The 26,089-nt window shown below is 38.3% G+C and overlaps 1 protein-coding gene across 2 annotated transcripts in view; it reads left to right on the top strand.

Annotated features, from left to right (window-relative positions):
• EXOG (exo/endonuclease G) overlaps positions 1 to 25,005 on the top strand; it is a 32,593-nt gene extending 7,588 nt beyond the window's left edge. For both annotated transcript variants that reach the window (XM_003363137.5, XM_001488144.5), the window contains 2 exons: positions 1,070 to 1,184; positions 23,128 to 25,005. In XM_003363137.5, the coding sequence (XP_003363185.2) occupies positions 1,070 to 1,184; positions 23,128 to 23,589 (577 nt within the window). In that variant the 3' untranslated portion in view covers positions 23,590 to 25,005. The remainder of the gene's footprint in view (positions 1 to 1,069; positions 1,185 to 23,127) is intronic.
• The last annotated feature ends 1,084 nt before the right edge of the window (positions 25,006 to 26,089 follow it).

Below are 26,089 nucleotides of genomic sequence, written 5' to 3'. Positions count from 1 at the left end.
TTTAAAATATAACACCAGTACTGTTATTGCCCCCGAACAGTTTAATAGTACTTCCTTATTAGCAGTTTTACAATCAGTCTTCAAATTTCCCTGATTGTCTTTAATTTTTTTTTTAATCTGTAGGTTTACCTTCCTCTTTTTTTTTCCCCTTGCAAATTATTTGTTCAAGGTCTAGGATGTTTGTCCTATAGTTTCCTTTCCATCTTCTGGCTGATTGCATACCTGTGGAAACATTTAACATTTTCCTTTACCAAGGGATATATTTTTGGGAGGAAAAATTTACCTTATAATTGGGCATACATACTATAAGATATAATAATGTTGATTTTACTTTTTAGATACAGAAACTGAAGAATGATGACATGCATTGTTATCTCTCATAAATCTCTTCGACTGCAGTATAAGAAAGTGCATATTAAAACTACTTGCCATTTTTATCTAGTAAATTAGCAAAAACAGTTTTTAAGTGATAAGTCCAGTGTTGTAAAGATTGTTGTGAAACTGCTGTGTCATATTTTGGAGTTTATAGAGTAAATTGATACAGTCTCATTAAAAATATTAGTTTGATATATAATCAAGCATCATTAAAATATTTATTCAATAAAGTAATTTTGGCCCTTGAAATTTATCCTAAGGAATTAATACAGTGTTACATTATATAAGAAATGTTAGGATAACTCCAGTTGTCCCACAATAGGAATGGTTAAATAAATAAGGTATAGCAACTTATTGGAATGATATATAATTCTTGAAAAAAGTTTATTTGAGAACTATGACATAGAAAAATAAGAGAAAATAAAACAAAATTTCAGCTTTAAAATGCATGCTAAATGCACATAGGAAAGTGTAGATAGTTATCTTAATTGTGTGATTTTTAAGTCTTTTTGTGCAGTAGGAAACTGGGACAGTCACTGCTTATGTGCTTATAATGTTTGTGCAGTATTCTCTTGTTTACGTTAATTTCTTAAATTCACTATTCTTGGTTTCTTTCCTAGGAAGTTGATATGGTTTGTTTCTTCTCTACATATATTTCTGAGAACATCATACATATTTTTGCCTTGTTTTTCAGAATAGAAATGTACTGTCGAGAACTGACAGAGAGGTTTGAAGATGTTTGGATAGTCTCTGGACCATTGACCTTACCTCACACTGCAAGTGATGGAAAGAAAACAGTTAGTTACCAGGTAGGAACATGTTTTAACATTCAGGCTTATGTTGTTTTTATGGGATTATAATCTCATTCTGTATTCTGTTTTTAATTTCATTTATTCAGTAGTATTTATTGAACACCTGTTGGAATGATTGGCATAGAGGATATAGTGACGGATTAAAAAGCAACCATTGCCTACAAGGAGCTCACAGTTTATAGACATGCTGTTAATGAATTACCTTAAATTGGGATATGCTGTAATAGAGAGAAATACATGAGTGAAGTGGAGTGACGAAAGGCTGACTAGCTCTATTTGTGTGAGCTGGGAAGACTTAACAGAGGAAGAGACTTTTGAGCTAGATCTTGACAGGTGAGTAAGAGTAAAATGTGTCAGGAGGGGAGCATGGAAATTCCAGAAGATGGAACAGTGTGAGCACAGGATATTCGTCATCAACAGCGTAGTTCTGGGGTTTAGGTATTGTTGATAAAGACTTGAGCTTATGGTTCAAGAAAGTATGGGTGGCTCAGGAGGGATGAGGATTTCTACAACAAGTAAGACAGGGCCCAGATAATAGAGGGCTTTGTATTCCATGAAGACTTGAATTTTCATGTTTAGACACTGAGAAGTCATAGATTTGTTTTAAACACGAGAGACAATTTATTTGTTTTGGGTTTTATAAAAAGTATTCTGGCAGCACTATGTAGAGAGGTAGGTGAGGACGGGGATGTTGGAAGGAGAGGTTTGAGGCACGGAGGTGAATTGGGACATTACTGCAGCAGTCCTGTGGAAACAGACATGGCTGAACTCACGCAGTTGCGGTGAGGATGAATAGAGAAATACAAGAAAGAGGAACCATGAATTAACTTGTTGGATGAAGAAGAGGAAAAAGTTAAGGATAACATCCAGATTGCAATGAGTAAGGGGAGGAAAACTTTTAGATACTTGGATTTTTTAAAAAGAAGATTTTTTACATGCAAGATATTTGAGAACTTTATAGACTGAAGGAAAGAGAGAATAAAGATATAAGAGAGTATAATTAGTGGTGTGAGAGCTTTAGACATCTATTGTTGATGTCTAAAATTGAGGATTCTGCCAAGAGGGTGGCTGAACTGATGTACTGTGAGATCTACATAGGGTGGGAAATGAAGTGAAGTGAGGAGGAACAGGTGATAGCGTACGTGAAAAGAGAGGGATTGAAGGACTGCCCAGTAAGGTCAAAGAGAAGATGTATTTGGAGGGAGCACCTGGCTCAGCTCCAGGAATAAAGTAGATATTTAATAGATGCTGGTTAGGTTAAATGATTACTTAAGAAAGCCTGTGATAAAATTGAGTGACCTGAGAAAACAGATTTAAGAAAGCAAAAACAACTTTAAGGTGTATTCTGTCCCACTTAACTTGCTTATTATCAACCGCTCTGGATCAGATGTGCAGTGATATGTAAGTATCCAAAGTGTTCACATAGGTGCTCACACCCTCAGAATATTCCAGCAGTTCTTATGGGAGGGAAGGAGTGGCAAAGGAGTCAGTATTTTAAAAAGATTAATTTATCTCTTCTGATCAACTTGCTAACTTAATTTTAGTATTTTTTTGTAATGTTAGAAGAAAAAAATAGCTTAAAGCTCCCTGTATTCTCTTATTTTTCAAATATTAGTTATTCTTGAGCTTTGTTAAATTCTCTTTACTCTTACCATTGAAAAAGAGGTTCTCCTAGCTTTGACTTCTAAATGTCAAGTGATCAAATTACAGTTATGAGTGTGCCTTGTTTTCATAAAATTGCAAAATTTATGTGACTAACTTACTGTGTAGAAGAAAATTCATACAAAGTTTAAAAGGAAAAATTAACTATCATTAAATTAAGAGCATTTCACTAAACAGTTTTTTTGTGTGGATACTTCTGTTAAATATGTGTTGGCCAAATGCTATAGTGGAAAGTATATTGTTTTTCTTAAGTTGGATATAATTTTTCAAAATATAACTTAGAAAAATGTTATATATCTGCCAGCTCGTTCTGCTGAAAGGGCCTAGAAGTGGTGATAGGTTACTAGCAGTGAGTGTACCTTGAGACCAGATCTTGGTTTCTAAAAAAAACGTTTCCTGCTGAAAGAACTCAGCATGTGGAAAAGTGGCTGATTCCCTGGATGGTACAGAGAACTACAAAATGGAACATCTTGTGCCAGAAAGCAAGGAAGTGCTCAAACAAATCGTGGGGACGTGTCAAAAGGACACAGAAAGTAGCTTGAAGGAACTCCAACTTACTGTGTCTGGGACTATTTGGTATCAAAATAAAATGGACTATAAACCTGTTCAATTAAATAAGAATCCGTACATTTAATAAGTAAATAAATACATGGGTGTAAAGGAACTTCTACGTCTTACCATAGAATGTCAACTAATAGATTTATAATAATGAAAGAGTTAAATCATTTTGCAACCATCATGGTAATAAGTGATTCGGACAAGAGTTATCAGTGCATGCTAAAAATAGTGCAAGTTTTATGAGGAATAGGACATTTATGTAGTTAAAAGAATCTCCCCTCAAATTATTAGTAACAAAGCGAGAAATGATAACTTTGTAGTGGAGAAACTCCTCCTTAACAAAGTGATCAAGGTTAATATTGCCAGTAATGGGACTTACTGATAAGCTGCACTTCCTGGTGTGATGCACTAAGGCTACGATATTGCTTCTGTGATATTTCTGCCAAAAAAGCATAGCATTGAATCTCATCATGCAGAAATAGCAGACAAACTCCAGTTGAGGGACATTCTGTGAAACAGCTGACTTGTGTTCTTCAAAAATGTTAGTGTTGTAAAGGACAAAGGCCGAGAAGCTAACTGTTCCAGATTAATGGAGACTAAAGAGTCATGAAAACAAAATGTGTGATCTTAGATCAAATAAACAAAAGTTGCTGAAAAGGACGTTATTGGGACAATTGGCAGCATTTGAGGGCTGTAGATGAGATAATTGTATTTTATCAGTGTTAAATTTCCTGATTTTGAAAATCGTACTGTGATTATTTAAGTGAATGTCTTCTCTTTTAGGAAATACATCGTGAAGGATGTGTCTAGGACTTAGTTTCAAAAGGTTTAGGGAAAGCAAAAGAGAGTGGTAAAGCATGTTGGGCAAAATGTTAACAGTTGGCAAATCTGGGTGCAGGGCAGACAGGTGTTCTTTGTGCTATTCTTGCAAATTCTAAATTTGCAATTAATTCAGAATGAAACAAATACATATATATATTTTAATATATCTTTTCTATGCTAGAATTCTTTTTACACTGGAATATATAAAACTAACCACTAAAAAGCCTTACCTTCTCCTAAATAGTTTATCAGCAAATGATATTAAAGCATATTCAAGTAGCCTTAAAGAGAGTTTTAAAAGGGACCTGTCAGCTCTCCTTACCCTAATTAGTGTCATGGTGATGAAATGTTGAGAGCTGTCGAGATCAGCTTCCTGAAGAGTATACTTTGAATAGTAATAGTTTTGTTTTTTGTTTTTATTTTACAGCTTTATTGGTCTTAGGTCTTTTCTTTCAGATTCTGGGCCTCTGAACCTATATCATTAATTTTCTATGTCTGTGTTAGTTTATAGGATCTATTCATGTTCACACTGGCAAATCTTTAATTCAGCAAATCTTCAAGCACCTGTCATGTGGGAGGAATGTATATAGAATTGTAAATGAGATGCCTCAAACTACATTCTTGATTACTTTCTCCCTTCTTTCCTGTATTTTACATTCTAGGAGTCATCTCTCTCTCTTTCTCTCAATTTCTTTGAGTCAACAACTTTTATCAATTCTCTTTCTTAACTTTTACTTAGATTTTACTGAAGCTCTGAACACCTGTAGCATTGCAGAGGCCTCCAGTGAGTGTCTCTGCCTCCAATTCTTTTGGTTCCAATCTATCTGGAGTCCAGAAATCATGACAGAGAAAGTATACATTTTTACTTTTCTCATCTTCAAAACCATCAGAAATAATACCAAAAGAACAGGAAAAGAAACATCATTTATACTGAAATCAGGAAATGTCTGTATTCTTATATCAAAGAACTTCCAATAATATCTAAAAAATACAGTACCTTTGGACTAAATTATAAAAGGATATTAATTTGACATGTCTTCTCTTATCAAAGCATGGGGCAGGGTACTTGAGTTAGTAAGGAAGTTGCAGAAGGGTCCCACCAGTAGCAGGTCACACGAGAAACTTCTTGTGCCCTACTTGGAGTTTATCCCTTTACCTTAGAATAATAGGACTGGCAAGGTGATTGTAGTCATGAAAAGCACAGATTTCATGTCAGATCTGGCTCGTATCTTTGTTTTTATAAATACTTGCATTTGGTCAGTTTTATTGGCAAAATTTGGATAATAATAACATTTGCCTCATTGGGTTATTAGGACCATTGTTTGCTTGGTACCTGGCAAATAGTAAATGTTCAGTAAATGTTAGCTGCTGTTATTTTATTCTTTTGGAGGCTGACTCAAAAAATCTCAGCAAGATTAGATCCCTGAAGAAAATGAAATGCCATCTACAAAGTGTTGAGGTAAAAAGATGTGACCCAAGAATTCATTACTCAGATTTGTTGTCATTAACACATCAAGTTAATGATAGAAAGGTGATCTCTCAATATGTTAAAACTTCAGAAATATAGCTACCTATGTACCCTTCCTGAAAGTTACTTTAGATGTAATCCAGTTAATTGAAAGATGAAACAAATAATAAAGAATTCACAACATGGGAAAACTTTAAACAGTGAATCCATTTATGGCATTGTCTTTTTTTTTAAAAAAAATTTTTATTAAGATTATGATAGTTTACAGTCTTGTGAAATTTCAGTTGTACATTATTGTTAGTCATGTTGTAGGTGCACCACTTCACCCTTTGTGCACTCCCCCCACCTCCCCTTTCCCCTGGTAACCACCAATCAGTTCTCTTTGTCTATATGTTTAACTTCCACCTATGAGTGGAGTCGTGCAGAGTACATCTTTCTCTCTCTGGCTTATTTCACTTAACATAATACCCTCAAGGTCCATCCATGTTGTTGTGAATGGGACGATTTTATCCTTTTTTATGGCTGAGTAGTATTCCATTGTGTATATATACCATATCTTCTTTATCCAATCATCTGTTGATGGGCACTCACGTTGCTTCCATGTCTTGGCTATTGTAAATAATGCTGCGATGAACATAGGGGTGCATGGGACTTTTGGAATTGCTGATTTCAGGTTCTTTGAATAGATACCCAGTAGTGGGATGGCTGGGTCATAAGGTATTTCTATTTTTAATTTTTTGAGAAATCTCCATACTGTCTTCCATAGTGGCTGCACCAGTTTGCATTCCCACCAACAGTGTATGAGGGTTCTTTTTTCTCCACAACCTCTCCAACATTTGTCACTTTTTGTTTTGGATATTTTTGCCATTCTAACAGGTATAAGGTGATATCTTAGTGTAATTTGGATTTGCGTTTCCCTGATGATTAGTGAGGATGAGCATCTTTTCATGTGTCTATTGGCCATCCGTATATCTTCTTTGGAGAAATGTCTGTTCATGTCCCCTGCCCACTTTTTGATCAGGTTGTTTGATTTTTTTGTTGTTGAGCTGTGTGAGTTCTTTATATATTATGGAGATTAACCCTTTGTTGGATATATAACTTGTAAATATTTTTTCCCAACTAGTGGGTTGTTTTTTTGTTTCAATCCTGTTTTCCCTTGCCTTGAAGAAGCTCTTTAGTCTGATGAAGTCCCATTTGTTTATTCTTTCTATTGTTTCCCTCGTCTGAGGAGTTACGGAGTCCGAAAAGATTCTTTTGAAACTGATGTCAAGGAGTGTACTGCCTATAAAACAGTGAATCCATTTAAACATAGAGTGAAGTCTGATAATTACTTTTACAAAACATTGCAATAGACATTATTCTTGAAATAAAGCTACCCAGTGTATGAAATGTAATGATTTTATAATAGACAAAGATAAAAATCAAAGAATGTGCCAACAGCAACTAGAGGATTACAGGGGAAGTGGAGAGAGAGGAGCAGCAGTCTAAGTGGACTGATTTCTTCGTCTTCCATAGGGGCTGTCTGCACACTGTTTCAAATCAAGCTGGTGGCAATAGAGAAGATGCGTGCATATGTAAAATTATAAAGTGAACACTAGTAGGACCAATTCTCTCCCCTAACAAAACAAAGCAAAACAAAAACAAAGACTGTATAGCAAAAGATAGAAAACTAAGAAACTTTAAAATAAGATGACAGGGCAATTATATAACAATAAATGCAAATGTAAGATACTCCATTATTGAAAGTAAAACTCTCAGATTGGATCAGAAAATTAAAGCCAACTAATTAATCAACTCAGAAAGATTAAAAGTTAAAAAAATGGGTAAAGATAAACCAAGCAAATCTAAAACAAAAAGTAAACTGGGATTATTATATTACTATTACACAGTGTTGTGTTCTAACTGCTATGCTTGTGTGCAAGCAGTTGCGTAGCATCAGCGTACATAAAAGCAAGTACTGGTGTAAATACTACAAAAAGAAACTGGATTAGAGTAATATTGGGAGGTTTCAATGAGCGTCTTTCAGTTTTGGACAAATATTAGGTGAAAAATACTCATTTATACACATTGTCCATACTTCAGGCCACAGAGAAGCCTCAAATTTCAAAAAGTAAAGTAGCATAGGAGTTATCTCTTTCAGGAAGGCTTTCACTGATGAAATGACCTAGGCTTATTCCTAGCTTATTGTGCATGTTCACTGTTATCGAATGCCTTTTAAAACATCTAGATGTCAAACATTGATAGATCGTATGTTTTTCCAATTTAATCTTTATTATAGTGAATTATGCATATAGTCTTTTTATGTGATGTAAAATATATATAACAAAATTTACTATAGAATTCCACAGCATTAAGTACATTGACATTGTTGTGCAATCATCACCACCATTCATCTCCAGAACATTTTTATCTTCCCAAACTGAAACTCCGTATTTGTTAAACAGTAACTCCTCATTCTCCTTCCTCCTGGCCCTTGGCAACCACAAATCTACTTACTATCTGCATGAATGTAACTCTTCTAGGTACCTCACATAAGTGGAATCGTACAGTATTTGTCCTTTCGTGTCTGGCTTATAATGCCTTCAGGGTTCATCCATGTTGTAGAATGTGTGAGAATTTCCTTCCTTTGTAAGGCTGAACAGTATTCCATTATATGTATATACCAAATTTTGTTTATCTCTTGATGAATGTTTTCCACCTTTTGGCTGTTGTAAATAATGCTGCTATGAACATTGATGTACAAATATGTGTTTGAGTCCCTGCTTTCAGTTCTTTGGTGTGTATACCCAGAAGTGAAATTGCTGGATCATATGGTAGTTCTGTGTTTTAATTTTTTGAGGAACTGTTTTCCATAGTGGACGTACCATTTGACATTCCTACCACGAACAAATAGAGCCTTAATGTTAAACCACTCTTGCAATTTTAAAATATCTTACCTGGTTTTGGCTCTTTTGCCAGTAGTTCAGGAATTGCTGTTATATTGCTGTCTGTAGCTAGAGCCAGGGCCTCCAGGTTGCATTATTCCTGATGGCCCCATTTACTGTGAAGTTGGCATAGCCCTCAGCCTCAGCTGGGGCACAGAGTTTTGTAGCCAGAGCAAGGGCATTAATGAATAGAAGAGAAGGTGACAAAGATTAGGCAGAAGCCTGTCTTTGAATAAACTTAGTAGATTTGGACTCTACTTAGTAAGACTGGTACCATGTTCAGGGTAATACCTCTGTCTGAGTTTCCCTGTATATTAGTGTTATATGTCACTATGCTCTTTGGACTGTGATCTAGCTGGTAGATTACCCGTTACAACACAATTCCATGAAATAGTGAGGCCAATTTGGGAGATTTCCTTTGTTTTGTGGTTTTTTATGGACCTCAGTTGCAAAGGGTTGCTGAGTTATCACACTCAGTTTATGGCACATTATTGTCATTGATTCCTATTAGATTTCTCTTGATATTTTTATATTTCTTGTATTCACCTTCTGCTTCATTTCTCACTCCCCAACCATTTACTGTGTGTCTTTGTGTGTTTTTTTCTTTAAAATCTTGAGAGAAGTAAAGACTTCCTAATCATAATCCTACTAATCAGGAAAGTCTTCTGATTGAAGAATCTGCTAGAGAAGCCCACATGTTTCTGGATTTAGGAGACACTGCTCTTTTTGCTGTCAGAAGGCGTTTATTGAATGACTACAGGCATACGTGGAGATACTGCACATTTGGTTCCAGACCACCACAGTTGGAATATGGCCATAAAGCGAGTCACAACTTTTTTGGTTTCCCAGGGCATATAAAAGTTATGTTTACACTATATTGTAGTCTGCTGAGTGTACAATGGCATTATGTCTAAAGAAACCATGTACATACCTTAATTAAAAAATACTTTATTGCTAAAAAATGCTAACCATCATCTGAGCCTTCAGAGATTTGTAATCCTTTTGCTGGTGGAGGGTCTTGCCTCGATGCTGGTGGCTGCTGACTGATCAGGGTGGTGGTTGCTGAAGGTTGGGGTAGCTGTGGCAATGTCTTAAAATAAGACAACAATGAAGTTTGCCGCGTTGGTTAACTCTTCCTTTCATGAATGATTTCTCTGTAGCATGCGATGCTGTTTGATAGCATTTTACTCACAGTAGAACTTCTTTCAAAATTGGCGTCAGTCCTCTCAAACCCTGCCACTACTTTATCAACTAAGTTTATGTAATATTCTAAATCCTTTGTTGTCATTTCAACCATCTTCAGAGCATCATCACCAGGACTAGATTCTTGGGTCTGGCTCTGTGGTGCAGTGGTTAAGTTCATGCACTGTGCTTCAGCAGCCCGGGGTTCACTGGTTTGGATCCAAGGTGCGGACATGGCACTGCTTATCAAGCCATGCTGTGGCAGGTGTCCCACATATAGAATAGAGGAAGATAGGCACAGATGTTAGCTCAGGGCCAATCTTCCTCAAAAAAGTAAATAAAAAAGAAATCACCTTGTTTTCTCATCCATGTGAAGCAACTCTTCATTCATTAAAGGTTTGTCATGAGATTGTAACAATTCAGCCACATCTTCAGGCCCCACTTCTAATTCTAGTTCTCTTTCTCTTTCCACTATATCTGCAGTAGTTCCTCCACTGAAGTCTTGAATCCCTCAAAGTCATCCATGAGATTTGGACTCAACTTCTTCCAAACTCCTGTTAATGTTGCTATTTTGACCTCTTGCCACGAGTCACAACTGTTCTTAATGACATCTAGAATGGTGACTCCTTTCCAGCAGGTTTTCAATTTACTTTGCCCAGATCCATCGGAGCAATCACTGTCTATGCAGCAATAGCCTTATGAAATATATTTCTTAAATAATAAGACTTAAAAGTCGACGTTACTCCTTGCTCCCTGCCCAGCAGACTAGATGTTGTTAGCAGGCATGAAAACAACATTGATCTCACACATCTCCATCAGAGCTCTTGGGTGACCAGGTGCATTGTCAATGGACAGTAATATTTTGAAAGGCATCTTTTTTTCTGAGCAGTAGGTCTCAACAGTGGGCTTAAAATACTCAGTAAACCATGTTGTAAACAGATGTGCTGTTATCCAGGCTTTGTTGTTCCATTTATAGAGCACAGGCAGAGTAGATTTAGCATCATTCTTAACAGTCCTATGGTTTTCGGAATGGTAAATGAACATTGGCTTCAACTTACTCACCAGCTGCATAAGCCCGTATTGAGAGAGTCAGCCTGTCCTTTAAAGCTTTGAAGCCAGACACTGATTTCTCGTCTCTAGCTATGAAAGTCCTAGATGGCGGCGTCTTCTAATGTAAGACTGTTTTATCTACATTGAAAATCCACTTTGTTATTTGATGTAGCCCCTTCATTAATTATCTTAGCTGGCTCTTCTGGATAACTTGCTGCAGCTTCTACATCAGCACTTGCTGCTTCCCCTTGTGCTTTTATGTTATAGAGAGGGCTTCTTTCCTTAAACCTCATGAACCAATTTGTGCTAGCTTCAGAGTTGTCTTCTTCAGCTTCCTCACCTCTCTCAGCCTTCAGAGAATTGCAGAGAGTTAGGGCCTTGTTCTGGATTAGGCTTTGGCTTAAGGGAAAGTTGTAGCTAGTTTGATCTATCCAGACTACTAGAACTTTCTCCATATCAGCAATAAGGCTGTTTTGCTTTCTCATCATTTGTGTGTTCACTGGAGTAGCACTTGTAATTACCTTCAAGAACTTTTCCTTCACATTTACAACTTGGCTATCTCTTTGGCATGAGGCCCTGTCTCGGCTTTCGATATGCCTTCCCCATTAAGCTTACTCATGTCTAGCTTTTGATTTTTTTTTTTTTGAGGAAGGTTAGCCCTGAGCTTACATCTGCTGCCAATCCTCCTCTTTTTGCTGAGGAAGACTGGCCCTGAGCTAACATCCGTGCCCACCTTCCTCTACTTTATATGTGGGACGCCTGCCACAGCATGGCTTTGCCAAGTGGTGAATAGGTCCACATCCGGGATCTGAACCAGCAAACCCCCTGCCACTGAAGCGGAGCATGTGAACTTAACCGCTGTGCCACCAGGCTAGCCCCTAGCTTTGATTTAAAGTGAGAGATGTACAAGTCTTCCTTTCACTTAAGCACTTAGAGGCCATTGTAAGGTTATTAATTGGCCTAATTTCAATATTGTGTTTCAGGGAATAGGAAGGCCTGAGGAGGGGCAGAGAAGGAGGAGAACGGCTGGTTGGTTGGTGGAGAGTAGTCAGAACACACATTTATTTAAGTTCACCGTCTTATATTGGTGCAGTTCGTGGTGCCCCTAAACAGTAATAATAGTAACATCAAAGATCACTGATCACAGATCACCATAACAAATATAATAATAATGAAAAAGTTTGAAAAATTGCGAGAATTACCAAAATGTGACACAGACACAAAATGAGCAAATGCTGTTGGGAAAGTAATGCTGATCGAATTACTCGACGCAGGGTTGCCACAAACCTTCAATTTTGTAAAAGACGTGCAATAAAACGAGGTGTGCCTGTATTTGTGCAGACAAAACTTAAGCTCCAGGCCTGGCTGCTGCCTAAGCAGACTTCGCAAGGACCAGAGCCATTCTTTGATTCCTAACTTATGGGTGTTGTTAGATGCTGACCCAGACACCAATCTTTCTATCTCTGTTCTGAGCTTTTGGCTTTGACTATCATGGACTTGCTAATAGGGGGTGTGAGAAGTGACAATCAGGGTGTTTTGTATGTTTATACATAAAAAAACATGAGTTTATATACACTCATGAACCTATGATTTCTAAGGTTCTTTTTTTTTCTCTTTCTCATCCACAGACACTTAGAGATAGGTGCCTTTCTATTAATTGTAAAGCTTTTGAATCTATTTTTCATGAATTATATCTTGTTAGAAGTTGTGAAATTAGATACTTAAATATCGTTTAATCTTGATGCTTTTTTTCCCCCATAGCATTGAAGCCGTAATTGCCAAACAATCTTTTAATGAGCCTTGAATTTAAACTTTAAAAATTTATTGTTATGGGGGCCAGCCTGGTAGTATAGCAGTTAAGTTCACACGCCCTGCTTCAGCAACCTGGGGTTCACTGGTTCAGATCCTGGGCGCAGACCTATGCGCCGCTTATCAAGCTGTTCTGTAGCAGGCATCCCACGTATAAAATAGAGGAAGATGGGCACAGATGTTAGCTCAGGCCAATCTTCCTCAGCAAAAAGAGGAGGATTAGCAGGGGATGTTAGCTCAGGGCTAATCTTCCTCAAAAAAAAAGAAAATTGTTGTTATGGAGCTATATGTGCATGGTAATGAAACCGTTAAACCTTAAAACATTGAACTACATGACATCGTAATGAAATTCAAATAGCATAAGAGGATACAAGATGAAAAGTTAAAATCTCCTGCTTCTGGTCCCAATCCCACTGGCTAGTTTTCTAGTTCTTCTGGTGGTTATTTCTATATCTCAGAGTAATGGGTGCTAAACTATATTTCTTAACTTTGATTTGACAATTTTTAACAGTCTCTTTTGGTGCTTTCTCTGTGAAATATATGAAATTTGTTTAGCTCACTTCACACACTGTTCTAATCTCTGCTAGTCACATTTTTAGTTCTTCTGTTGGTAAACTGTATATCATATACTTTACATAGTATACTTCAACCTTTACTTCTTGATCTATCACTTATATATTATCAAGGTTTATAGCTTTTACATTTGTATTTGCTAACTACACTTTAGTTTGAGCTTTGCCTACAGCAAAGGTTGTAAACATAGGCCTCCTAGGGTACATCTAGCCCATAGAGATATTTTATTTGGTTCACATAGTATCTTGTTTTTTAATTAGTTGGTAATGTTTAAATTGGGAGATTTCACATAAATCCAAATTTTAGCTTCTTTTAAAAAAATGAGATGACTCGATCACTCTTGGATATATTCCCATGGGCACCATTCACTAGGTGAGAGTTGGCAACTTTCTCCATAGATTGAGCACATGTTCTTCAATTCCCCATAATCCTCATCTGGCCTATTTGATCCCTTTACATTTCCTGTCTAGCCCTTGTTGGTCTTTGTGTTTTATAATCCTGAGTCTATTGAAAATATAAAACCAGCATTTATAGTATTATGAATGTATAAGTAGAATATTTGGGCCTGTAAAGAAGTAGATATAATACTATATCATTAAGTCTCTGCCACTTGAGAGAGAAGTATTAACCACAAGCAACAAAAAACTGAGAAGTAGAAAATAAAGGTGGCAGTGTCTTATAATTGCTATTTTGAAAAACATAATGATAAGCTTTTACTTTCTAATTCAGATCATTTAACCTTACCATCATACTATTTTTTAAAAAGGTAAATCAGTGTCTTGAAGACATCATTCTTGGAGCCTTCTGGTCTCTGTTTTAATTTGGACTACTTGTTTCCTCCCTTCCATCCCTTCTTTCCTCCCTCCCTTCTTCCTTTCATTCAACAAATATTTATTAAGTTCCCACTGTATACTTGGCACTGTTCTGAGTGTTTCTGATACAGCAGTGAACAAGGCTGTATGTTATGTGGAGCTTACATTATAGTGGAGTAGATATACAATAAACAAAATGCCATATAAAAAAATAAAACATGGTAAAGGCTTGTGGTGGGAGTGGAAAAGAAAGATAAGGTAGGCTACTAAGGGGAAGTGACAATGAGCAGAAACCTAAGTGAAATGAAGGAGTAACCTGTTTGAAGAGTTTGCCAGCAAGCACAAAGACACGGGTGAGATTTAGCTTGGCATGTTCAAGGAACAGCAAGAACGCCAGTGTGACTAGAGCAGAGTGTGCACTGAGGAGAAGTAGGTAAATCAGAGAGGGAGGCAATGGGAAGAAGTCTGGGTTGTGTTGAGATGAGATGCTCTTGTAGGGTTTGGATCAGGACGATGGTATAATCTATGACATTTTTAAAGCCCAATTTGGCTGCTGGATGTAAAGAATGGAAGAATACGCAGACTACTTAAGGCGTTAATGGAGTAGTCAAAATGAGAAATAATAATGACTTGAACAGGATAGTGGTGGTAGAAATGGTGAGAAACGGTCTGATTTAGCATGTGCCTTGCAGGTAGAACTGATAGGACTTCCTAATGGATTAGTTGTAGAGTAAGAGAAGAAGAGTCAAGGATAAAACTTAGGTTTTTAGTCTGAGATGAAGACCAGAGAGGAGCAGACTGTGTTTTGGCTGTGTAAATTTGAGATTATTTGATGTCCAAGTGGAGATACTTACAAGTGGAGTAGGCAGGCTATGAGTTTGGATCTCAGAGGAGAGGTTGGAAGTGGAGATTTGCAGGGGAGTGGTCAGCACAAAGATGATGTTTAATGCTGTAATGAAATCATGTAAGTAACTATAGAAGGGAGAATAGATCTGAGGTCTGAACCGTGGGGTACTCCGACATTTAGAGGTTGAGAACAGGAGGATCCAGCAAAGGAGACAGAAGGAGCAACCTTTGAGGTAGGAGGAAAATCAGGGGAGAGTGGTGTCCCGGAAGCCAAGTGAAGAAAGCATTTCAAGGAAGGAATGATGAGCTGAGAGCTGATCATTGGCAAACTCAGTAAGCTGTGTTAGTTTTAAGTCAGCTGCGCGTCTGTCGTTGTTTCTTTTCATTACACTCCTAGCTTAGGTACACTTTATCTTGACACCACCCCTCCTTAGATTCCTTTTTTTCCTGTTGTTGGAGTACATCCTCAGATTCTTTCTGGAAGAGTCATTGGATGGCAATGTCTAAGTCCTTGCTTGTCTGAAAATGTCCTAAAACTCTGGCAGTGAGACTCAGGAATCTGCATGTATGACAGGCTCTCTAGAGCAATTTTGTAGACACCTTAAGGTTTGAAAACCATTTCTTTAGAAAGAATTTTCTTAGTTTCATCCTGGAGGCAGGACAAAGGCCTGCTACCTTTGTTGGTTGCACAGTAATTCTGTAGATGGGTTTTTCAGTCTCATCTTGATTTTTGACATCCTTTACTTAGTGGAGCACAACTTAAGGGGCTGTGAAAGTCTTAGTTTTGGCTCCTTCCTCTTTGTTTTGTCTAACAGTGTCATCATATCCATCTTCCGGAAGGTCAGGGCTCTTCTTAGTCCAGTAATATACTACTCTGTCATTCTCAGCACTTTCATGAATGTGTTTATACCTGTTTACTGCCTGTGTATATATATTTTTTTACTTGAAGGGAGGGAAGAGCAAAAGCCTGGACTCAGGTTGTCATCTTAAACTGGAAACTCACTTTAATCTTTATTCATTAGTTTTTTGCACAGCCTTAGCAAAGCAAGTTGATACTTTTTAACATTTTATTTTGAAATAATTTCAAATTTATAGAAATGTTACAAGAACAATAGAAAGAACTCCCCTATATCTTTTCTTAGATTCATTAGTTGTTAACGTTTTGCAGCATTTGTACCCCCCATGCATACACCTATTTTTATTATTTTCTGAACCATTTGAGAGTTAGTTGCAGATATCTTGTTCCTTTTCTGCTAAATACTCCATTCTCTCACATAACCACACTATAATTAGCAAATTCATGAAATTCAACATATAAGAATATTATGCAGTATACAGTCCATATTCAGATTTTGCCAATTGCTCCAATAATGTCCTTCATGCCATCTTTTTTCCCTGATTTAGGATGCAATCCAGGATCATGCATTGCATTTAGTTGTGATGTCTCTTTAGTCTCCTTTAATCTGGAACAGTTAGTTCCTCAGCCTTTTTGTCTTTAATGACGTTGACATTTTTGAAGAATACAGGCTAGTTGTTTTGTAGTATGTTCTTCAAATTGGGTCTGCCTGTTGTTTCTTTATTAAATTCAGTTATGTTTCTGGCAGAACACCTTAGCACTGATCTTGTGTGCTTCTCAATGTATCACATCAGGATGCACATGATGTCAGTTTGTCCTGTTATTGATGATATTAACTTCGATCACTTGATTAAGGTGGTGTCCTCCAGATTTCTTCACTGCTGTGTTACCATTTTCCCCTTTGAAATTAATCAGTAATCTGTGGAAATACTTTGAGACCATCTAAGTATTTTTTTCCTCTTCAAACTTTTACTCACTAGGTCTTAGCATCCATGGATGATTCTTGCCTGAATCAGCTATTGCTACTTTAGTTGCTAAGTGACGATCTTCTAATTCTTACTCCTTCTACATTTATTACTTGACATTCTACTGTAAGGAAGAGCTTTTCCTTCCTATTTATTATCAGTGTGAACTCATGGGCTTTTATTTTATTCACTGAGTTCTAATCAGTTTACTGAGTATTCCTTTTGATCCTCAAATTGTCCCAGATTCAGCCAGCAGGAGCTCCTTCAAGCTGTCTCCTGTGTCTTTTTGACTCGTCTTCATCATGTTTTTAGCACTTCCTGCTTCCTGACATAACACGTGATGTTCCATACTCATCTTGGCCAAACTCTGAGGTCAGCCATTTCTCTAAGGAGCCATGATTCCTTTTATTGGTGGGGAGATTGGTATTTAGAAACCAAGATCTGGATGACAAGTTGATTCTTGAGAGCTCGGTCTGCTGTTTGGCTTGTTATGTGTGTTCACCACATTTATTTTTAGCCTTTTATAGTGGTGGAGAGCCCCAAGGAACATAGTACACAAATTCTATTGCCTTTAGTGGCTCACTGTTAGGAAGGCATTTTTTCTCCATCTTCAATGTTCCTGTGTTTTTTGAGAAGGAGATTTATAGACCCTGGTCATAAGAAAACAATTAACTGTGTTTGTGTGTTGTGTACGTGTATGTAAGGTTGAATGTTGATAGGAATCTGTATCCTTGGAGAGGCATATAGTTTTTCATCTTTCTTGGAATCACATCAAAGTGACATCTACTTTTATATATTTATGTTTTTCACTAACAGTTTCTCTGTAATAATATGGCTTTTGTTAGATTTGGCATTATTTTTCAGATCAAACTTGATTTCAGGTGGAATTTTAAACTTAAGAATCTTTGGTATATCTATTAACATGAAAGCAAAATATGATCCTTTAGTAAATTAAACTGAAAACATTGTCTCAGAGCTTGCCATTTTAAGAATGAAGGTGGGCTAAAAATTTTATATGTATGCATACACATATAAACACATATAAACATGGGAGGCAAAGCTAGGCAAGGGGAGGAGATAGGAAAATGTAGGATATGTGCTGAGAAATGATAAGTTCCTCAGATAGTGGGATTAGAACATTCATGTGGGAAAGGAGACAAAAATGAAAGGAACAAGTGGTTGGGGCCCAGTGGCAGAAACCTTGAATGCCCAGCTAAAATGTTCAGGCTGTTTTCTAGTAATTCATAATAAGACAGTTACGGATAAATCCATGTCCTTAGTGATGCTGAGAAAGAGGACACAGCCTTATCCAGCCCTAGAGACCAGTTTGTTCCTCTCAAGGAATAAATGTTTGAATTGTGAATTCCTGTTTCCAAGGGAATGTCTTGCAATTATATATGGCAGTTCAGAATGCCTGGAAAGTGTTTTGTTTTCTCAGGTCCAGCCATTTAATATTTATTGCTTGTTTACAACTACACCCTGAACCTTATTTTAGGAGAATGTAGCTAATAAAAACAAGGGTATTTATTTAGTTTTCTCTCTAGGCTTTGAAGCATATTTGTGCATACTTTGGAGGAAGTGAAGCAAATGAACTGATGTTTATTGAGAGCCATATATACCACACAGTATGTCAGTAGCTTTATACATGCTATCTCAATCAGTCCTCAGAAACCGCCCTTACAGAAAAGTAGTGGCAGTCTTCTATTTTATACGAAGGAAATTGAGGTTTTGAGGGGTCAAGTCCAAGTCATATATGTAATAATTGTCAAAGGGGAGATCCAAACATTGGTCTGTCTGATTTGTTTGAGAATTGCCAATCATTCAGAGCATTGTTCTTTGAAGCTCTCAAAAGTCTATAGTAAAGGGATTCTGTGCTCTTTAAATATAGAAGCTTAAGGCCAGGAGGTGAAGATGGTTTGGATGGAGGGCAGTTACAAGTGATATTTGCTGGCATGCAAAAATAAGAACAGAAAATGGGCCAAGAGGAGTATTCCTTATAGCCAGGCAGAAATGTCTGTTAGAATATGTAGGAAAGGAACACAGCATCATAGGACTTGAGTGAATGTGAGCCTAAGGGAAGATTAGTAGCAGTGATTTTATCAGAAGTGAGTCATCTGACAGCTCTAATCAGAATCACCCCCTTTATTATAGCTGAGGTCATCCATGTGCTTTCCCTGATGTGCCTGTTTCAAGAAGATATTGATTCCAGACAAGTGAAACATACCTGAAGATTCTGGCCTGAACATTATAATTGACCTGACAAGAAAGTGAGCTTCAGATTTTACAACCTGGTGGTGGTGGTGGTGATAAGGTTAGAAGTACTTAACAGTCTGTGTTTCCTTCTACGGCATTACTTTCCAAACTTCCACCAGTTCCTGGAGGGGAAGGAAATTGAAAACATGCCAGCAGGGATCTTGAGGCATCACCTGAAGTGATCAGGGAGTAATTTTTTTGGAAAGCTCCTGTTTTGTCTTTAGGCAGATCTTTTGTTTATTTCCATATCTGCTTGTTTCAGTTGAAAAATAAGTTATTTTACTGGTTAAGTATCTCCTTACCAGTAGATAATCTCCAGGTAGAACCGACTGTCTGGGAAGATGGTGTTTGTTTTACTGTGACTTGGCAGTCTCCCCCCTTGCCCAGAGCAGGTACCCCAGTGCCAGAAGCACTGTCTCCCAGGGTTTGCGCTGCTGCACAAGCACTTGCAGAGGCCTTATAGCTAACACAAGGGGCTGGCCACATTGCTCTTGACTTCCCATGCCTTATGACTCCCTCACTTTTCTTGTTTCTCTGTCCTCTCAGGTATGGATTCCCTATTTATCACACCATCATGGTTTCTTTCTTTCATTTGATTGGCATGACATTTTACGGGCTTGGTCTCTTGATGTGTCCAATAGTTTTATTTTTGGAATTTCCTTTTTTGTCTTACTAGGGGAATGTCACCAAATATATCTGTCTGATTCCAGCAGGTACATATTTTTTCCTCATGATGCTGCTTCATGTTTCATTTAAGGCACAATTGCTGTATATATGACATGACAAATGGCAGGCTTAGCCTGGGTATGTTTGTTGCCAGTCTCTTCTGGCACTGAGTCAGCATGAAGGCCCATCTCTGTGTGTGCGGAGTTGGGAAAGCGGGGAGCAAATCATCATTTCTGTGTCTTGGATGGAGGAAACAAGCTCAGGCTAGCATATACGAAAACTAACTTCAGGTCACAAATGAGTGCCAGCTTTATGGCTTACATATATTGTATTTTCCAGTCACTCCCAGTTGATTTCCAGTTTTTGTTACAATCTTGACAAGAGTTCAGTGCTTTTTGGTAATTTAACAGCAGTGAGGATTTCCTTTGTAAAGTATTTTTATACCTAAATCTTATATGAAAAGAATTGTTGTTGCTTTACTGATACTAAAGACTTGGTTCATGTTAAGCCCTCAGATCCTTTGTTCAGGGCTTTGTGTCCAACCTGGTTTTTCCTGAAACTTTATTGTCTGCCTTGCTTGATCTCATGTTTCCATACTCTCCCTCTGCAGAACTGTCTTTTGTACCAAGTGAAATTGCATCCCTATCTTTTGAATGGCATTCACCACATAAATAGCTTTTTACATAGGTTTTGCAGATTTTTAAATCTTTTTTTTTTTTTGTAACTAATATGTCTTTGTATCTTCCTGACTTTTCTATGAGATAGGCAGCATGGGGATTGTTATTACCTGTTTTATGAAAGGAGAAAGAAGATACCAGTGAATGTAACTTGCAGCCTAGTGGTAAAGCCAGACTTGACCACGTCTCTGGGGTTCCAATCCACTGACCCATTCTCCTTCAGTATCATAGTAGTTTCTAGAAACATTTGCTGAAAGTCTTCCAGTTTTCCCAAAATTGGGAAAAATTTATTATGTAGGTTGAGTTTTCTACAAAGAAGAAGATAGCTCTAAAATATTTTAGGATTTTTATTTTAAATCTTAAATTCAAGTAAGAAACAATCAGTTTTCTGAATTTCCAAATAGGACTGGTCCCTGTATTAGATAGGTTAAAGATGTTTACTTCCTGAGAACAAAACAGACTGAATCAGAGAAGATAGTGAGTGGCTAACTTTTCATTTTTCTCTTTATTTCTAGGGATAGTGTTTTACTCCTCTTTGTTGAAATATTGTGAGAAGGTCATGGGTGGAAGAATCACACCTTGTGTTCTTAGAATTTCTGTGTCCATGAGGTTTCTCAAAAATAATAATGGAGGTCCTCTAGCTATTGTGAGAGTTTTTGAAAACCTAATAGAAATGGTGCATTTCCATGAGGTAAAGCCATGACTCTTAAAATGTCAAAATTGGCTGGAATTTAATGAACCTGATTAGAAACCCTGGTTGGCAGCAAATGGACATGACCAATTAATTATTTTTGAAAATTGCTATTTGTTTGTAGACAAAGAATCCATGAGGAGAGAAAATAATCAAGTAAATGGTCTCGAAGCCTCATAATTGGTGTCTGAGAACTGTGCTGCAATGATGGAGGATGTCCACCAGGTGGCACCAAGAATTTGCTTAACTATGGCTCCCTAGTTAGTGCCTGGAACACATGGAGCCCATTTAAACTTCTCCCTTCCTGTGAACTATGGTTCGACTACAGTTGTACCCTCACTTCGGGTCCTTGACTTCCCCTGTACCCACCCCTTTAATGCTGTTGCTTGTGCTCTGTCTTGGCATCTGACCACATTCTGCCTAATGAAAGCTGTGGGTTTTGACCCCTTCTCTAGATGGAAAGCTTCTTGAGAGCAGACACTAGCTGCATTCACTTTAAAGTGTCTTCCCTTCTTTACAGCTATGTGCTGTATAGTGATGTTTTGGTCAATGACAGACCACATATACGACAGCGGTCCCTTGAGATTAGTCCCGTATACCTTAGGTATGTAGTAGGCTGTACAATCTAGGTTTGTCTAAACACTCTCTGTGATGTTTGCACAATGATGAAATCGCCTAGTGACACATTTCTCACAACATATCCCCGTCGTTAAGCAGCGCATGGCTATTTCCAGCAGTGCCAGGCATAGGACCTCTGAGTTGCACCGTTGAATTACCATCTGGTAGTGATCTGTGGACTAATTGTGAACCTCCATAGAGTTCACCTTCAGTATATTTTTCACCTGGAAGAGTATGTTTATTTTCCCAGTTGCATAAATGGCTTATTGGGGTGGGGTGGATTTTATGTCTGTAAGTTGGGTAGTTTCATATACTTTAAACTCCACCCTGACCAACCACTTTCACTAACTTCAAAGACAGTTATAGAAAATCATTCCTGTGGATGAGTCGGTCTTCCCTGCATCCCTCTAGTTGGTCTTGGCAGTGGGACCTCCATGCATGCCAGATAGCAGATGGCCACGGAGTTCTTAGGCTGTGTGCCATGTAGGTAGCAGCTTGGGAAAAGCAGAAAAAAATCTTTTGCAGATCTCATTCCTCTGCCTTATCTGAGCTCCCAGCAGGACTTCATGTAGCAGGCAGGTTTGATTAGGAAGTAATGCCCACTCTTCCCAAGGAAGGGCCAGGGAGGAGCAGTAGTCTTAAGAGCGTGTTGTAGTTGGATTGTGTCATTTTACTGGAGACCATTAAGGAAATGGATGTTCAGTTTTTCTTTTTCAGAAAACAGATACGGCTTTTAAGCCAATTGGAAGGAAATTTGAAAAGATTTTATAACAATGTTATTTCGTTATTACAGCCATCCTACACAGGCAACCAAGTTGTTTTCAGGCCCCACCCTGACTCTGGCTTCTTCATTGTGTAGATACCATTCCAGAGTGTTTGATTTGGTGACACATTCAGAAGTTCTCTGTTTGATAGCAGGCCCAAGAGTGTGCAAAACTCTGAGCAGACAGCATTTACATTTACTTTAGTTAAAAAATGAACCACATTCTAGGTGATATTGGAGATAGTAATACCAATGTGGTGTGTCTGACTGCTTCTCTAAAGTCTCTTTGTTTAGCTCCCTAGTGAATTTGATAAACTAAGGCCATATTTTTATTTCTAGAGCTGGGAGTTCCCAAGCTGGCAGTTTGACCTTTGAATGTTTAGAGTACCGTAAGTTCTGATTATGAGATGAAGAGAAAATGACAGCTTTTCTTGTCCATTAAAAATCCAGGACTCACTCATGGCAGTCCTTTGTTCTTTGTCTGCAAACAGAGCAGAGAAGGTGACCTCTGCTCTTTGGGATGGCTTTATTTTAAAGAATGATCAGAATCTACTTGTTAGGTGCTCATCTCTGTGAATCTATATTTTGGTTTATTATTACCTTTGGCAGTTGAATTTAAATTCATTGGGCTGGAGTGGGGTAGCTTATAAGTGTATTTTCAGAAATGCATCTAAAGTCTTTCGGGAAGAATTTGGGATCTGGCTAGCATAAATTAATATTGCTAATATGACTGCTTTGTTTCTAGGTGATTGGTGAGGACAATGTGGCAGTCCCCTCACACCTTTATAAGGTGATCCTGGCTCGCAGAAGCCCGGTGTCGACTGAACCTCTGGCACTAGGTGCCTTCGTGGTGCCCAATGAAGCCATTGGCTTCCAACCTCAGTTAAGTGAATTCCAAGTGAGCCTTCAGGACCTGGAGAAGTTGTCAGGACTGGTGTTTTTTCCTCATTTGGATAGAACTAGTGATATCAGGAATATCTGCTCTGTAGACACCTGTAAGCTCCTGGATTTCCAGGAGTTTACTCTGTACCTGAGCACAAGAAAGATTGAAGGGGCCCGATCAGTACTCAAACTGGAAAAGGTCATGGAAAATTTGAAGAATGCAGGGATTGAACCAGATGATTACTTCATGAATCGCTATGAGAAGAAACTGGAAGAACTCAAAGCTAAGGAGCAGTCAGGAATGCTGGAGAGAAAGCCATCTTAGTTTTTATCTCAGAAGATGTGTGATATCATCTGTGGTGAAGCAGGCGTGCCCTCTTCAAGCTAATGTATTTTAGAGGGCTTGCTTTAAAGAAATGATGGAACTCTAAATTTAAGATAAAATTTCTCCCTAAATGATGAAAAATCTAAAATTTTCTGGTCAGTATTTTATTTGACCTGGGAACTGATTATTAAGGAAACTGTCGCACCTGCAGATGGAGGGCTGATCTTGTGTCAAGTTAACAGGAGGACTGTGTCCACAGGCTGACACTGTGTTTGTGTCCCTCTGGATGTATGGTATGTGAAGGCATTTTATTTTTGTGTCTCCAAATTGTACCATGTGTTTGATGTATCTGTCAGCCTTCTTGGAACCCAATATTGTACATTTTCTTTCCCTAGCTCCTGAGTTGGTCTTAGAGCTTTTAGAAATCCTCTATGCATTATCCTGTCCACATGTATTATATATTTATTTCTTGTTCCTCCTCTTGTGGACCTGCCTTTCCTCCACTTCTGTCATATAGAAGCACTCACAATTATGTTTTCTTCTCACTTAGTGTGTTCTGTATGCTGAGCTCAATGTATTATCTTACAGTGACCCTCTGAGGTAAATACCGTGGGTACTTACTGTACCCATGAGGAAATTGAGGCTTAGATACCTTGCCCAAGGTTCACCTTTACAGAGAAGTAACCCACAAGGTATGAGGCATGCAGGGCTAAGAGCAGAAAGACAGCATGAGGTAGATTCAAATCTTTCTTGACACAGAGACTTCTGACTCAGAAATAACACACCTATGTGGGTATCTGTGATCCCGGAGCCTGCTGGGTTAGAGGGGTCTGGTTTCCTGTCTCCTATCAAGCCAGAGTGTCCTCTGACTTGAAGCCTCCTTAGCTCTTTAGGAAGAAACAGTAACAGGCATTTGAAGAGGACAGTGCTTTGTGTGGTTCATCAGAGGCCCTACTTGCCTCCAGGGATGCAATTCTTTTAGTGACCAGAGGTGCCAAATTGATGCATTCTTTTTTTCCCAAGTGAGCTTTTTGTTCCAAAGATTATGGAGCTTAAGAAGGGTTTGTGCCCACAGATCCACCAGCCCATGATTTGCTTGCTTTTTGCCTGCTTGGCTACCCAGGGAGCATAGGGCAGGTGGTGCTTTGGACCAAAGACCCAATGACAGTTATGTCTGGAGGAAGCAGTGGCTGTTTTTCTGAGCCAGATCTCTAGATTTAGGTTTATGCAGAATCCTTTCATAGGCCATCATAAGTATAAGCAGTAAAATATCTTAAATAGGTCAGAGGAACTTGTCGAAATGTGTCTCATCACTGCTCTCTTTCCAAGTGATATTACAAGAACAGTTTTTGTGGCGTTTTTGTGTTTGTCTCACAGAAATGCTGAGGCTTTACAATAAAGGTAAGATGATAATGATTGACCTCTTCTGCTCCTTTATTTGGGTAAAAAAAAAAAAAAGTTGGGTGGGTGGGGTCAGAACTCTGTAGCCTGATTAGTACCATTCTGTTTTATCACTCTGTTTCCCATTAGCTTGTGCCAGTCCTTCTCAGGGACAAAGAACCAAAATGTCACTGTGACCAAAAAATCTGTTACTTTCTCTCCTCATTGGAGTTGTGATGGTGGGACCTGAGTGTGTCTCCAGGAGCCTGAGGGGGCGGCTCTGTGGGAGAAGTCCTGCGTACCTACCACCCATCTCTAGAGGCTCGCCCCCATCGTCTTTCCCCCAGGCCTGTCACTGTGCTTTTTTCTGACCTGAATTTCCAACAGCCTTCTCTCTCCTGCCTCTCTGCCTAGATGGTGGAGAATCTTTATTTCTAGATCAATAACTGAAAGTGTTTTATGTTTTTAGTTCCTAAGAAAAATGCTACCTGCTCGTTGTGAAAAATAGAAATAACTGCTCATAATAAAAAAAAATGCAGTCTCCCAATCTTTATATGTAAACGTTTTGTTTGTATACACTAGCGATGCTTGAATTGTTGTCTCAACACTTCCATTAAGAATTCTTCCAAAACAAACTTTAAAATGTAAGTATTGAGTAGAGCTTAGATCACTTCAGCCTCCCCTACTGGGACTGCTGGTTATTTGGACTCAGATGCACCTGATCCCTAGGCCTCTCCGCAGTATCAGGTGTGTCCCTCTGATCAAAGATGCAAGCACCTCATTACCAAACCTGAGCATATCACCATCCAATTGGTCCCTCCCTGGGTCTGGGTTCAGCCAAATTCTTAGGCTGAGCCTCGGACTCTGCCTTCTGTTCTGTTTACTCACAGGGAGTACCTGGTCCGAGAGAAAGGCTGCTGTACGAGAATGGCTGGTCTGTGCTGCTGGAAGCCCTCATCTGTGGGTGAGGGAGCTCACTCCCTAATATCTTTCCACCCCCGGTGACATCTTTATTTTGAGACTCCAGGCTCTGGTTTCTGGATTGAGGCTGTTTCACCAATATTGTATGCAGCAAAGGTGGACCTTGTGCAAGTGGCAAAGGTAGAATGGGTGAGCTAGT

This window comes from Equus caballus, chromosome 16 (assembly GCF_041296265.1).
Source record: "Equus caballus isolate H_3958 breed thoroughbred chromosome 16, TB-T2T, whole genome shotgun sequence".
In the NCBI taxonomy this organism is placed as follows: Eukaryota; Metazoa; Chordata; class Mammalia; order Perissodactyla; family Equidae; genus Equus; species Equus caballus.
This window is presented reverse-complemented; position numbering and strand designations above follow the sequence as displayed.